Source organism: Phoenix dactylifera, chromosome 1 (genome assembly GCF_009389715.1).
Source record: "Phoenix dactylifera cultivar Barhee BC4 chromosome 1, palm_55x_up_171113_PBpolish2nd_filt_p, whole genome shotgun sequence".
Classification (NCBI taxonomy): domain Eukaryota; kingdom Viridiplantae; phylum Streptophyta; class Magnoliopsida; order Arecales; family Arecaceae; genus Phoenix; species Phoenix dactylifera.
The window spans coordinates 16,097,127-16,109,667 of NC_052392.1; the positions used below are offsets into that span (position 1 = coordinate 16,097,127).

Here is a 12,541-nt window from a genome sequence, read left to right on the forward strand (position 1 = left end):
CGGGGCATGAGGGTTCCTCAGGAGTGTGTGGTGTGTCCGGATATTGAGGAGACCATTCAGCATGTGCTTTTGCAGTGCCCTAGGGCTCGAGAGATATGGAGGTCGTCTCCAGCACCTATTCCCCACTCCGTAGGGTCGACACAGGATTTCATACAGTTACTGCGGACTTCGGTTCGGAGCCCTAGGCTGGTGGAGGAGGGCATTATTAGGGCATACCTGGCCTACCATATCTGGTTGGACCGGAACGCCCGTTTGTTCGAGGGCAGGAGGATCTCGGCGAGGATGGTGGCAGAGAGAGCCGTGCTTCAGGCTGGGGAGGTTCTTTCTTGTTTTGGCGAGTCTTCACTTGGGATGACTAGGGACATCTGGGATACCCGCAGTGCTGTTTTAGCGCCCAGGTTTGCCATTGTGTCTTGGGTACCCCCACCCCCTGGTTATCTTAAAGTGAATTTTGATGGCAGTGTGGCGACGGACAGGAGGTCGGGAGGGGCAGGATTTGTTATCCGGGACCATTTTGGGAGTTTGGTGGCAGCAGGAGGCTGGGGCACGACGGGGCTCACGGTCGTTGGGACAGAGCTGTGGGCTGCTTGGGCGGGCATGTCCTATGCGCGGCAGGTGCTCGGGGCTAGCCGGCTGTACCTTGAGGGGGATTCCTCCATAGTCATAGATTGGATCCGGAGTGCTGATAGGTATGGAGATGGACATCCGCTCATTCGGGAGACCCGCAGACTGGCGATGGAGATGGACGAGTTTCAGGCCGTGCACATTTTTCGGGAGGCGAACAGGGCTGCTGACTGGGTCGCCTCCCATGTTGCACGACATTCTGGGGAGCTCCACTGGACATCCACAGTGGAGTTACCGCCACATTTGTATTTTTTATTTTCTTCTGATTTGGCAGGATGTACTCACGCTAGAGCTATATGAATTGCCGTTTTGACCAAAAAAAAAAAAAGTAAACAAAATGTCTCAGAACAGATGTGGTAAGGCTATGCCAACCGTTCATAGTATCTCACCAGAGTGATCGCAAACAAAGAAACCAACCCAATTCGCAGCCTTTTTGCCCTGCGGTAAACATGGCTCACCCTGAGGGTGGTCCACTCCCTGACATACTATCAGACATCTAGAAATGGTGGCTGTTTGTGCATCTTTGAGGTATGTCTATGGATCCAGCGAATGATGGTGGCCAAGTCACTCTCCAAATGAATGAAGTCCGTCCGCAAATAAGATCTTACATGACTGATTCTTACCATGCTGCCCTCAGCTCCGCTACAGAGGCAAAGATGTCATAGATCTAACTTCCCCCTGCAACAATGAGACGCGAGTCGGGGCCTTTGATAAAAATTCCGGCTCCTCTCGTGCTACTGCCATTAGATACATTGTTGTTGAAGTTAACTTTAAGAAAACCTAGGGGTGGAGACTTCCAAGAGATGAGGATTATTCTGATTACTATGGGAGCTGAAAAGGAGTCCTAAGTATCTCAAGATATCACAGACTCTCCAGGGGAGGGTATAAACTTAATCATACATATATATATATATTTGAAATTTAAGCAAACAGTATCTCGGTGTACATGCTTAATCATATATGTGTACATGCACTAAAATAAGTGGCAAACTGTTCAACAGGTTCTATAATACCATAAAAGATGCAATTTTGAACATAAAAAAAGATTCATATGCCATAAAATGTTTTGGGAAATGGTGCAATATTATATGATATTTTAAATGTTAATAATGCACAAGCAATATCAAGGTATCAAGGGTGGACGGGGCCTTGTTGGTCACACCTATTCTGCTTAACGACCACGGATTCTGAGTTTGACTCTTTACTGGTGCATCTCTAGCTAATAAGTTAGATTTGGATAATTACAATGTAGGCAAATCTCCGATTGCTTTCAAAAAAATATATATTAGCGTACACCTGATGTAAATTATGGACAGCTTGAAATATACCATTGACGTAGACAAGAATTGTGGACAAAGCTTTCCCATACTACTGCCAAACACCTTTACTCTTCCAATAAGTTAGGACTTCCAACATCACAAAAAGATTAAATACATACGTTCACTCTCTTGTACACTTCCTCTACCGTAAACTTTTCAAGGTCTATTTGGAGAGGATAACTAATTATAGATGTTGAGAAAAATAGATAATAGTGTGTGTGTGTGTGTGTGTGTGTGTATGTATGTATGTATGTATGTATGTATGTATGTATACATGTATGTATGTGAGCCATTTCTTTTTTTTTTTGATAAAACAGCTACGTTATTACATTACCATAATTAAACTGACTACTACAAGGTATCAGCGGTACATAAAAAATTAAGGGAAAAAAAAACATCCAAAAAAGAAACCTGAGAGGTTAAGCAATAGTACATGAAAACAAGAAAACAAAGCTGTAATTAGCTGCAGATAGAACAGGCAGGCATTAGGCCGAAAGGTGGCCAAGAATTGCATCCACGACACCTTAAAAGACCATTGGAACCAAGCATAAAGTAGAAGAAACCAAGAACCCTCACTTGTGAGTATGTAGCTATGAAACCCCAGAATTTGAGTAATTGAAATGCCCACAATAGATTTCCTGAACGGAGGTGCCTTCATACAGCTACAGAGACAGCCACATAATATAGAAACATGAAAACCCTGATGAATGATAAAATCATAAACTGTAGGAGAATGGGAAACCAGGCCCTCAATCCCCGCAGAAAAAGAAAGGAAGCCCAAGAATCTGCAATATAACATGGAAATCCAGATAATAGATAAGAAGCTTAATTGACAGCAGACTAAAAACAAGGCCATTCCAGAAACTTGGAAACCATAAGTCTGGCAGCCGAAAAAACCATTAGAGAGCACCACAACCTGTCCTTCGAGATTCAGCTGGAACACAGAGAGAAAAGACAAAAGCAGAATAAGCAGAGTCTCACCAAACTCTCTACCAAAGCTTTAGCTAGAAAATCTAGCAATACCGGCAAGGAAATTGGTTTGAAGGCAGTGAGTGCAAGCTTGGCCTTAAAGGGTCCAGCTAAAGCGCATGGTACAAGAGAGTGTTGGCAATCTTCAGCGCAGCCGGCACAAATTAAGATCACAATCTGGGCTCTCTTGAGAGTATTCCTCGACTTATAAGCATGAGTGCTTTTCAAGGAAGCCTTTGCCATTGAAGTTTCCAACAAAAGCCATGAAAACATAGAAAAAGGTTTAGAAGTCTCTTTACCATGTGAATGATATGGGATACATGCTTGAGTGAAATGGACTGAGTTCGAGAACAAGCCCATCCAAGCTGATCAGACCATTGACCAAGCGCAAGGGGCAAAGATAAGATTAAGGTCATCATTTCAGCATTAAATACCAGAACTTAATAGTCCCGATCCCAACTATTATTTGATTGAATAAAGTCAGCAACAGTGAGGTGAGTAAGATCACATGTAAGTAGTATCTATGTAAGCAGGCCACTTGACTCAACGGGATATTTGTTATCCAAGGATCCGACCAAACATTAATAGATTCTCCATGCCTTACTAACCAGACAAACTGATGCTGAATCTTTTTACGTTGGGTGCAGATTTTTTGCTAGATAGAAGAACAATTGCGAGGCTTCCTGTAAGAGACAAAACCGTTATTGAGTAGAGACCAGTTGAGCCCATAGAGTGGTGGGATTTAGAACCAAATTAGCGTCCAATTTAGCTAACAAGGCCTTCTTTTTTTTTTTCTTTTTACCTAAGCCGGGCGATTCATACTTGACGAGTACGGATACACCCAATAAAATCAGAAAACATAATATCTCGGAGCACTAAAGGCTATAAGGTACTATCAGTATGGCTGGTTATATAGGTGGCCATCTAATCCGCAGCCCCATTAGCTTCACGAAAAATATGCTTAGCCTGAAAGAATCGAAGGCCTGTTGTGCGTATAAAATGGATCGAAGGCCTGAACCACCTACCGACTTGGAGGAACAAATATCTGCCAAGATAAAAGATATGTACCACACTGATCGATCGGAAGAGTGACCCCTCAAGAAAGCCCAGAATTCTGATTGAAGTCGAACATTGATGTCTGCCTAAGTGGAAAAAAGTGATACCAAGTTAATAAAATTGCCGGTTGACCCTACATATAGATCAAGAAACATATATAAAAAACTAGGAAAAACTAAATTACAAATGAGACAGAAAAATAATAGCAATAGCATTCATGGCACAACATTATGCGCTTCTAAGTCTTACAAAGACTTTGTGGGAGTCAGCCAAATTGAAGGAGATGTCAGCTTTCATGTGAACCTTACCAAGCTTTGTTGGTGCACTGGACCAGACTGCTTCCTCTCACATGCGTAAAAAGTGAAAAGCATGGAACACCTATAAAGGCTTTCAGGGCAACCAAAGTGCATGGTGTGGCAAAACTAAGACTAGGTTCATGCGACCACCAAAGACTGTAGATCGATAAAGGGAGTCTGACAACTGGTTCAGCATGCACTCATGGGCCCCACCGAAGAACGAGCTCCTATTGGCGCTTTCGTAAAGGCAAGGGTTCCACCCCCCCCCCCCCCCCCCCCCCTCCATATTTGAAAGAAGTGAGTGTCTCCTTATTTATTCATTATTTGTGCTGATGTGTTATTTCGAGCCTTGCAAGCCCTGAGAACGGCGTGTCGAGAACGGGCTATAGACGCCTACATGCTAGCCCTGAGGGTTCGACCGATCTCCCACCTACTTTATGCAAATGACTGTCTCTTTTGGTCAGATGCGCTTTGGAGGATTACTGCGAGGCATCAAGTCAAAATGTGAACCTACTCAAGTCAACCATTTGCTTCAGTCCAAAGAACGAGTTGTGGGTGAAGCAAACCATCAGGAAGCTCCTTGGTATGAGGAAGCAAGAGAGGCCGTGGAGTTAGTTGGGTGTCCCCATCATCAGAAGGAGACTGCAGATGACGGAGTGTTTTGGTGTAGTGCAGCGCATTTAGGAGCGACTAGAGGGTTGAAAGCTGCTTTGTTATCTATGATGGGCTGGCTGACCCTTGTGAAGTTAGTCCTCAGCTTCATGCCAGTTTATCTTATGTCCAACACGATTGTCCCGAGGTCGGTGCTACTGAGGATTAAGCAAATGCTTCGGAGCTTCTCATGGGACTCATATGGCTGCAGATATGGGGTGCACTTGCTGGCCTGGTCAAGAGGGGTTGGGTATCTAGTTTCTGCTCAAGAGGAGAGAGGCATTGGTTGTTAGACATGCCGCGAGGCTAGTCTTGAGGCATAGTGCCTATGAAGTCAGGTGATGACAGCTCGGTATGGTCTTGGGACTGCTGATAGGGCACTTCAAAGTGGACGGAAATGCACCTTCATGTGGAGCGAGATCTACAAGCATGTTCCTACTATTTTGGCCAACACCGGATGACTGTTAGAGATGGGCGCAGTGTGAATGTGGTGGAGGACCCTTGGCTGAATACTCTCTCGCTGAGGCTCTAGCTGACCATGGTCAATATTGAGGCCATGGGTGGCTTGCGGGTCAGTGATCTTCTCCGCTCTGATGGGGTAGGGTGGGATTCTAACTAGATTGGTCATCTATTTGGAGAGCACATTTCAGAGAGAGTGCATTCGTTGGCGGTTCCAAAGTGCAATAGTTTGAATGTGAGGGTCTGGAATACCTCCTATAGCCCGAGAGTTAAAATAAGGGATATCTATAACTTTTTCCAAGGTGAGCAGAGTTAGAGGCCGGACTATGCTTGGATTTAGAGGTTTGGTTTTCACCCAAGGGTTGCCTTGTTGTTTTGGAAGGTAACTTAGGGTTGTCTACCGACGAAGGCCATCCTAAGCAGGCCCTGGTTGAGCATTCCACCATTTTTTTTGGGTGCGAGGTGGAGGAGTCCGTGGACCATGTTCTATTTTAGTATGATCGAATTGTGTGTGTGTGTGGAGGTTTGCTGATATCCCGCCAGAGGTCTTACACCAGTCTGGCTCCTTTACCTAGGGGTTCAGAAGGTGATCCAATACACTTCAGACCCAATATATTTCTGCTTATGTAGCATTTCAGACGGTGTACAGCACCTAGGAGCCCCCACCCCCGAGCTTCTTCAATGTCAACTTTGATGGATATGTTTTGGATGGTGGCAGAAGGGATGATGTGGGTTTTGTGATCAAAGGCTCGAACTCTAGAGTGATGGCAGCCAAAGAGAGCCCAATCTTTGACATCTCGGTCCATGGGGTAGAGCTGACGACAACTTGGGCTGGTTTGTATCACACTCGGCATGCACTGTAGGCCAATGCCATCCTATTCAAAGGTGACTCGGCTATTGTGATCGATTGGATTTGGGGGTATATTTGTGACACTAGGGGATGCCACCCTCTGCTTCAGAACGTTTGGGGCATGACAAATGGTAATATTATCTTTAGGGCAAAGTATGTCTATATAGAGGCTAATGAAGCAGCAGATTGGGTGGCTTTCTTTGTGGCAAATTACTCTGAGAGGTTCTTTAGACTAGTGAAGGGGAACTGTCTTGGGTGCTCCATGATCTGTTATATTTTAAATTTTTTAGATGTATTCGTATGAGATTTGTGTGGGTCATCCGGTGTAGAAAAAAGAAATCTTGACCGTCAGTCTCAGTGTAGGAGTACTTCAACACGCATTTGTCTCTCTTGGATGCATACTACTCTGGAAATCTGTAAGAAATCTAGAGCAATGTTATATTAATGAACAAACATCAAGCATTTGGATGGAATAGAGGCACATGGAACTCTTACCCAATATTACTTGGCTTATTTCTCGACCAATTGGTTTTAAATACTGATTGTAATTTTAGTATTTTTAAATGTGGATATAATTAGTCAGCTTGATAGAGACAGATACACCTCTCCTCAAAAAGATGGAGACAATAAATCTCTAATTCTCTGAAATCAATTACTACTTTTTCTTGTTCTTTTTGCAGAATGGTGGTGGACGCTCCACCAATTACATCTAACTAGTGTAAGTATATGGGCCTTTTTCCTTTATAATATTCTATACATAATACTTAAACTTGCAAGAATCTTGCGGGCATTAGGCTTCAAGTTGTGCCTCTCTCTCTCTCTCCCTTTTTTTTTTTTTTTTTTTTCACATGGTTCATGTGTCGAATACTATGAATGGTAGTGTCATATTGCCCGCTATGTTTTTTCACCTCCTTCATTCAAACATTTTAGAGATACCTTCGTCTATGGTAGAGATACCATATCTAGGATGTTAAAAACTTTCTAAAGACTTGATTGAGTAATACATAACTAGGATTGTTGATGGCTTGGTTGCTCAAAAGAGGTTTAACGAAAGGAACTCAGATAGTAGTAGACGTAAGTATAGATCGAAGTTCAAATGTAGAAGTTTAATTTGTCATTACCATCATAAGGAAGAGCGTATTAAGGCTGATTGTTGTAAGTTGAATAATACGCAACAAAATAATTGGAAAAAAAAAAAGAAAATCCGCAGAAGCTAGTGCAATAAAGGGTAATCTGGATGATGCAGAAAATATTCTCTTAGTGACCGATGGAGTTAGATCCAAGGATGAATGGATTTTGGATTATTTAAAATGTTCCTACCACATGTCCCATTAAGGATTAGTTAGTAACAATCCGAATTAAAATACATAACGATGTGGTGAGAGGCTTGACTAATGTTCGACACATTCCAGAGTTGAAGAAGAATCACATCATTTTAGGCACCCTTGATGATAATGGGTGCGAGTAGACAACTGAAAGTAGAGTTATAAAAGTTAGTAAAAATACCTGAATGTAATGTAAGAGATCTGGAAACCTGCATATACTTCAAGGTGCTATTGTTATTGATGCAACAACTATTTCTTCATCTTCTATGGCAGAGTCGGATATCACCAAAATATGGCATATGACGTTGGGATATATGAGTCAAAGAGAGTTGATTGTGTTAAGTAAGAGAGATCTTTTCTATGCTCAGTGCACACAAACGATAGAGTTCCTATGTGTATTGTGCATTTGGCAAGCATAAAAATGTTAATTTCAGTACTACAGTTTATAGAATGAAGAATACTTTGGGTTATATTCATTTAGACCTTTAGAGACGCTCATATATTTTTTCTAATAGGAGCGTACGATGTATAATTACCTTTATTGATAATTATTTTAGAAAGTTTTGGGTTTTTATGGTAAAACACAAAGATAAAGTGTTTAAAAACTTAAGCAATGAAAGGCTATGATTGAGAACAGACTGAGAAGAAGATCAAAAGGATCAGAACAGATAATGGATTACAGTTTTTGTCACGCCCAGAACCCAGCACCCGGGTCCGGCACGCGACCGGCCGCATGAGCCTTAGAGCAGTGCCCTAAAGATCATGCAAGGCCTATGATTATCAAAAATTCCAATAAATCCACAATTAATTTAGTAATTCAAATAGACAAATCCAACATGTCCACACCAGATAAACAAATTAGTTTAATTACAAGATCTTCAAATGTTCATCAACATCAAAGAAAGATAAACAAACCAACTAACTAATGACTCGGGTACTCGCACTCTGCGCCCATCCCGTCCAAATCAATGCATCATGTAACTCTGGTAAAGAAAAAGAAGAAAAGGGGGGGTGAGCTTACAGCCCAGTAAGAACCCCTACACATCCACACCAACACAATAATAATATAGATTTGAAAACCACAAGAAATTGATGCACATGTCATAAAATCATAAACCGGCTATCAACAAGCTCAAATAATCAATATAAGTATATACGTAATGTCACGCCCCAAGCCCGAGGCGCGGCAGACGCCGCACGCCCACACGGCGGACCGCACAGGCGTGCAAGGCAACAGATCATGTCAAAGCAGATACAGCTATTCAAAGATGACATAATTATTTAAATTGTTCAAAAGCGGACTTACAAAATTTCAAAATAGCATATGCCAACATGATTCAAATGTTCAGACTAATCTAAAATGCTAATAACTGAAGGAATAATAGCGTAAATCTAACGCACTCCCCAATCCCGTGCGATCAAGCCTCTGGATCTGAAAAATGAAGAAAACAGAATAATGAGCTACACTAGCCCAGTAAGCAACAAAATACCCCAAAGTGGGGTCAGAGCATATCAGATCAAAATACAGAATAATGTCTGGAATAAATCATAAATAACATCGTTTTGTTGTTTTCAAAACTTATTATCATTTTTCTAAAAATATGATATCAGAATCTCAACATGATAGGCTACGGCCACGTAACCCAGTGGCGTGGGTTGCACAAAGTGCCAAATCCACTATTTTTATCCACCGATGGCGGCCGGTGTTGCACAAAAGTGCCAAATCCACTATATTTACCCACCGATGGCAGCCGGTGTCCAGAAACCACTATTCTAATCACCGGTGGCGCGGTGTCGAAACCGGTTCCTCACAGATTACAAGTCGACAGGTCCAACGTATAATCCCCATTGGCGGGGCCAGAACAGAACAGAACAGATCATAGCCATGCTGAGAATACATATATATAAAAACAGATTTCATAAATTTTCCAGTCATAGTTTACGGATTTCAAAGCATAATTTTCAGAAATTTAACATGCCAGACCCATTTTACTAAATACAAAACATATTTCAGAATTTAATCTATTTATCAAATAATTTAGAAATCACACTCGAAGTATTAAGTTACTTACCTCTTCTCGCTTAACCCCTCTTCAGATAGGCGGATCAGGTTCACCTGTTTAAATTTAATTAATTCCTTGTTAATTTCAGAACTAAGCAAAATCCAAAAATAATTCTATTGGACACAGCCCAACAGGGCCCAGAGTTGGCCCATAATGGGCATAGCCCGATAGGGCCCATATCGAACACGGCCCAATGGGCCCGCATAGACCCAGCTAAATAGGGCCCCCAAGGTTGGCTTCTAATTGGTTCATTTATGCAATAAAATTTATTGCAGGAACTAATACTTAATTACAGAATACTATTCTATAAAGCTTGAATGGACTAAATAAATATAGTTGGGGACCTTTATGTAATAAATCTTTCTTAGGGATCAAACATAAATTACAGAAGGCTCTTTTGTGCAATAATATACTATCAAGGGCTTAACTGTAAAATTTCATTTATTGGCCAAACGGGTTCGGATTTCGGGTTCTGGGTTTCAAGTTTCGGATTCCGGATTTCGAATTTCGGGTCTGAACTGGGTTTCGGATTTCGGATTCTGGATTTCGGATTTCGGGTTTCGGGTTTTGGGTTCGGATTTCGGGTTTCGGGTTCAGGTTCGGGTTCGGGCTCCAGGTTCGGGTTCAGAGTTGAACTGGGTTTCGGATCGGATTTCGGATCTGAACTGGATTCTAGATTTCGGGTTTCGGGTCTGAACTGGGTTTCGAATTTTTTTTTTTTTGTTTCGGGTTCGGATCTGAACTGGGCCCACAAAGGTACTGCCCAACTGGGCCCAACCGGACTGGACTGGGCCCAAGTTGGGCCTGCAATGGATAGGGCCCAACGGGCCCAGTTTGGCCCGTGATGGGCCTCCTTCCCCAAAACCCCCCGCCACAGACAGGGGAAGAAGGAGAGACGGAAGAGAGAGAGAGAGAGAGAGGGCCGGCGGGGTGGCCGGCCTGGGTGGTCGGAGGCCGTCGTCCAGTCGACGGTCAGCCGGCCATGGTGGCAGCCGGTGGCTGCTGCGGCGGCCGGCGTTGAGGAAGAACCGAGAATGGTCTCGGTGTGGGCCGATGCAGAGGAGAAAAAACATGCTATTTGGCATGGAATCAAGGCAAGAGAGGGCTTACCGGTGGTGGCAGAGGCAGTGGGAGGAAGATCTCGGCCGCCGGTGCTCGATCCGGTGGTCAAGCGGCGGTGGCGGCGGTGCTTTCCGAAGAGAAATCCCAGAGGAAGAAGCTCGGAGAAGAAGGCTTGAATCTCGGCGTTTCTGGTGATGGAAATCAGAGGAGGGGAAAGAGAGCTCGTCGAATCTCAAGGCAGTGGCCGGAGGTGAGGAAGGAGGAGGAGGAAAGGGAGAAGAGGGAGGAGAGGCTCGGTGCTAGAACAATCACAAAGGAGGAGGGATTTAAAGAAAGATCCAAACGGCTCACCGCCGCGATTCCCGCGGCGGTTGAGCGAGATCGGCGGCCGCTCAAGCGGCCGCGGGGCAGCCGCGGAATAGCCGCGGGGATGCCGCGGAACGGCCGCGGCGCCGCCTCTCCCGGTCATGCTGCGGAAGGAGGAGCAGGGGATCACAATCGCGATCCCCTGTTCTGTTTCCTTTTGGGGGCCAAGGGCTGGAGTCGGCTAGGCCTGCCGACTCCAGTCCATTGAGGCCCTATTCTCACACGTAAAACATCAATGAAAGTCCAGCTACACAAGAATGATATAGCATACGATAGCTCATAAATCTTCATTATTGTTTTCAATGCTTTTTCTTTTCATTCTATATTAACTTGATTCGGATCAATTATCTTTCCGACTTTTGGCTACATCCCGGTCACGTTTCCGGCCCGTGATGGGGCAATCGATAGTATCACATTTCCAGCCTGTGACGGGGCAATCGATGGTATCACATTTCCAGCCTGTGATGGGGCAATCGATAGTATCACATTTCCAGCCTGTGATGGGGCAATCGATAATATCACATTTCCATCCTGTGATGGGGCAATCAATAATAACGAGATAAGCCCAAAGTCCCTGATCATTTAATCAATTCACAAACACACATCCATTCCCTTTTCCACTTTATTTCCGGCCTAGACTAACCATGGTCACGTTTTCGGCCCGTGACAGGGCAATCAATAAAACATGGTTAGTCCATACCACCACATCCATAAATCCAATTATACAGGTGTAGGTTATACACATATATGCATCCATCACAACACCAATCACAAGCTAACACGATCAAAACATAATTAATATAAAACTATTTTGCTTTGTCTGGATCATAGCATATCAAATATATATAGTGCAAAAATATCTATATCATGTAGGATTGGCGTACAAGGGTTCTTACCCTTTGTTGAAATCTAATCATCCGCCCTCACGGTGATCTATGAACCGGAATGCACAGGACTCTGCTCAGCATCCTCTCGTCCAATAGATTGTTCCCCTACAGAACCAAGTCATTATTAAAATTTATCAAAGATATATGATGATCTAGGACCCCTGTTTAATCCTCTAAAGGGTCCTCTAAAATTTAGCATCCCAAGACTATCTAGAGTCCTCAAAGCCATGATCTCCCCAGATCCAAATGTAAGAAGGGAACCCAACAACAAAGAATATAATAAGAGAAAGGGAGGGGAAAGACCCTCTCTCTTTCTCTCTTCTTCCTTCTTCTCGACGGAAAGGGGAGAAGGGGGTTCGGCCGCCGGTGGCCCACGGCCGGCGACGCTCCCTGGTCGTCGGCCTGTGTGGTGGTGCCGGCGGTGCCACGCCTGGCGGCGGTCGGCCGGAATGGAAGAGGAAAAGCAACCGGAACAGGGGAGTTCGGTTCACATCGATTCGGCGGCTTGCCGGCCGGATTCCCAGGAAAAACAGTGGCCTAAAGACGAGGAGAAGGAGGAGGGACGACTCATCTTGCTTCCGGCGAGATCCTCCCGACCGGATCGACGGCGATGG

The 12,541-nt window shown here is 44.0% G+C and overlaps 1 protein-coding gene across 1 annotated transcript; it reads right to left on the reverse strand.

The window, feature by feature from the left end:
• Positions 1 to 2,249: 2,249 nt before the first annotated feature.
• Positions 2,250 to 3,276, reverse strand: LOC120104259. The gene is made up of 2 exons (XM_039115147.1): positions 2,967 to 3,276; positions 2,250 to 2,877 (listed from the first exon to the last, which is right to left on the reverse strand). Exons 1-2 carry the CDS (start codon positions 3,270 to 3,272, stop codon positions 2,323 to 2,325), a joined length of 861 nt encoding a protein of 286 aa, XP_038971075.1. The 5' UTR covers positions 3,273 to 3,276; the 3' UTR covers positions 2,250 to 2,322.
• Between the last annotated feature and the right edge of the window lie 9,265 nt (positions 3,277 to 12,541).

Bases quoted from the DNA above. Each gene is read 5' to 3' on its own strand.
- LOC120104259 (XM_039115147.1), bottom strand. From the start codon at position 3,272: ATGGGCTTGTTCTCGAACTCAGTCCATTTCACTCAAGCATGTATCCCA. The intron at 2,878-2,966 runs GTATTGCTAGAT...TCTGTGTTCCAG, and splicing joins TCAAACCAATTTCCTTGCCG to CTGAATCTCGAAGGACAGGT.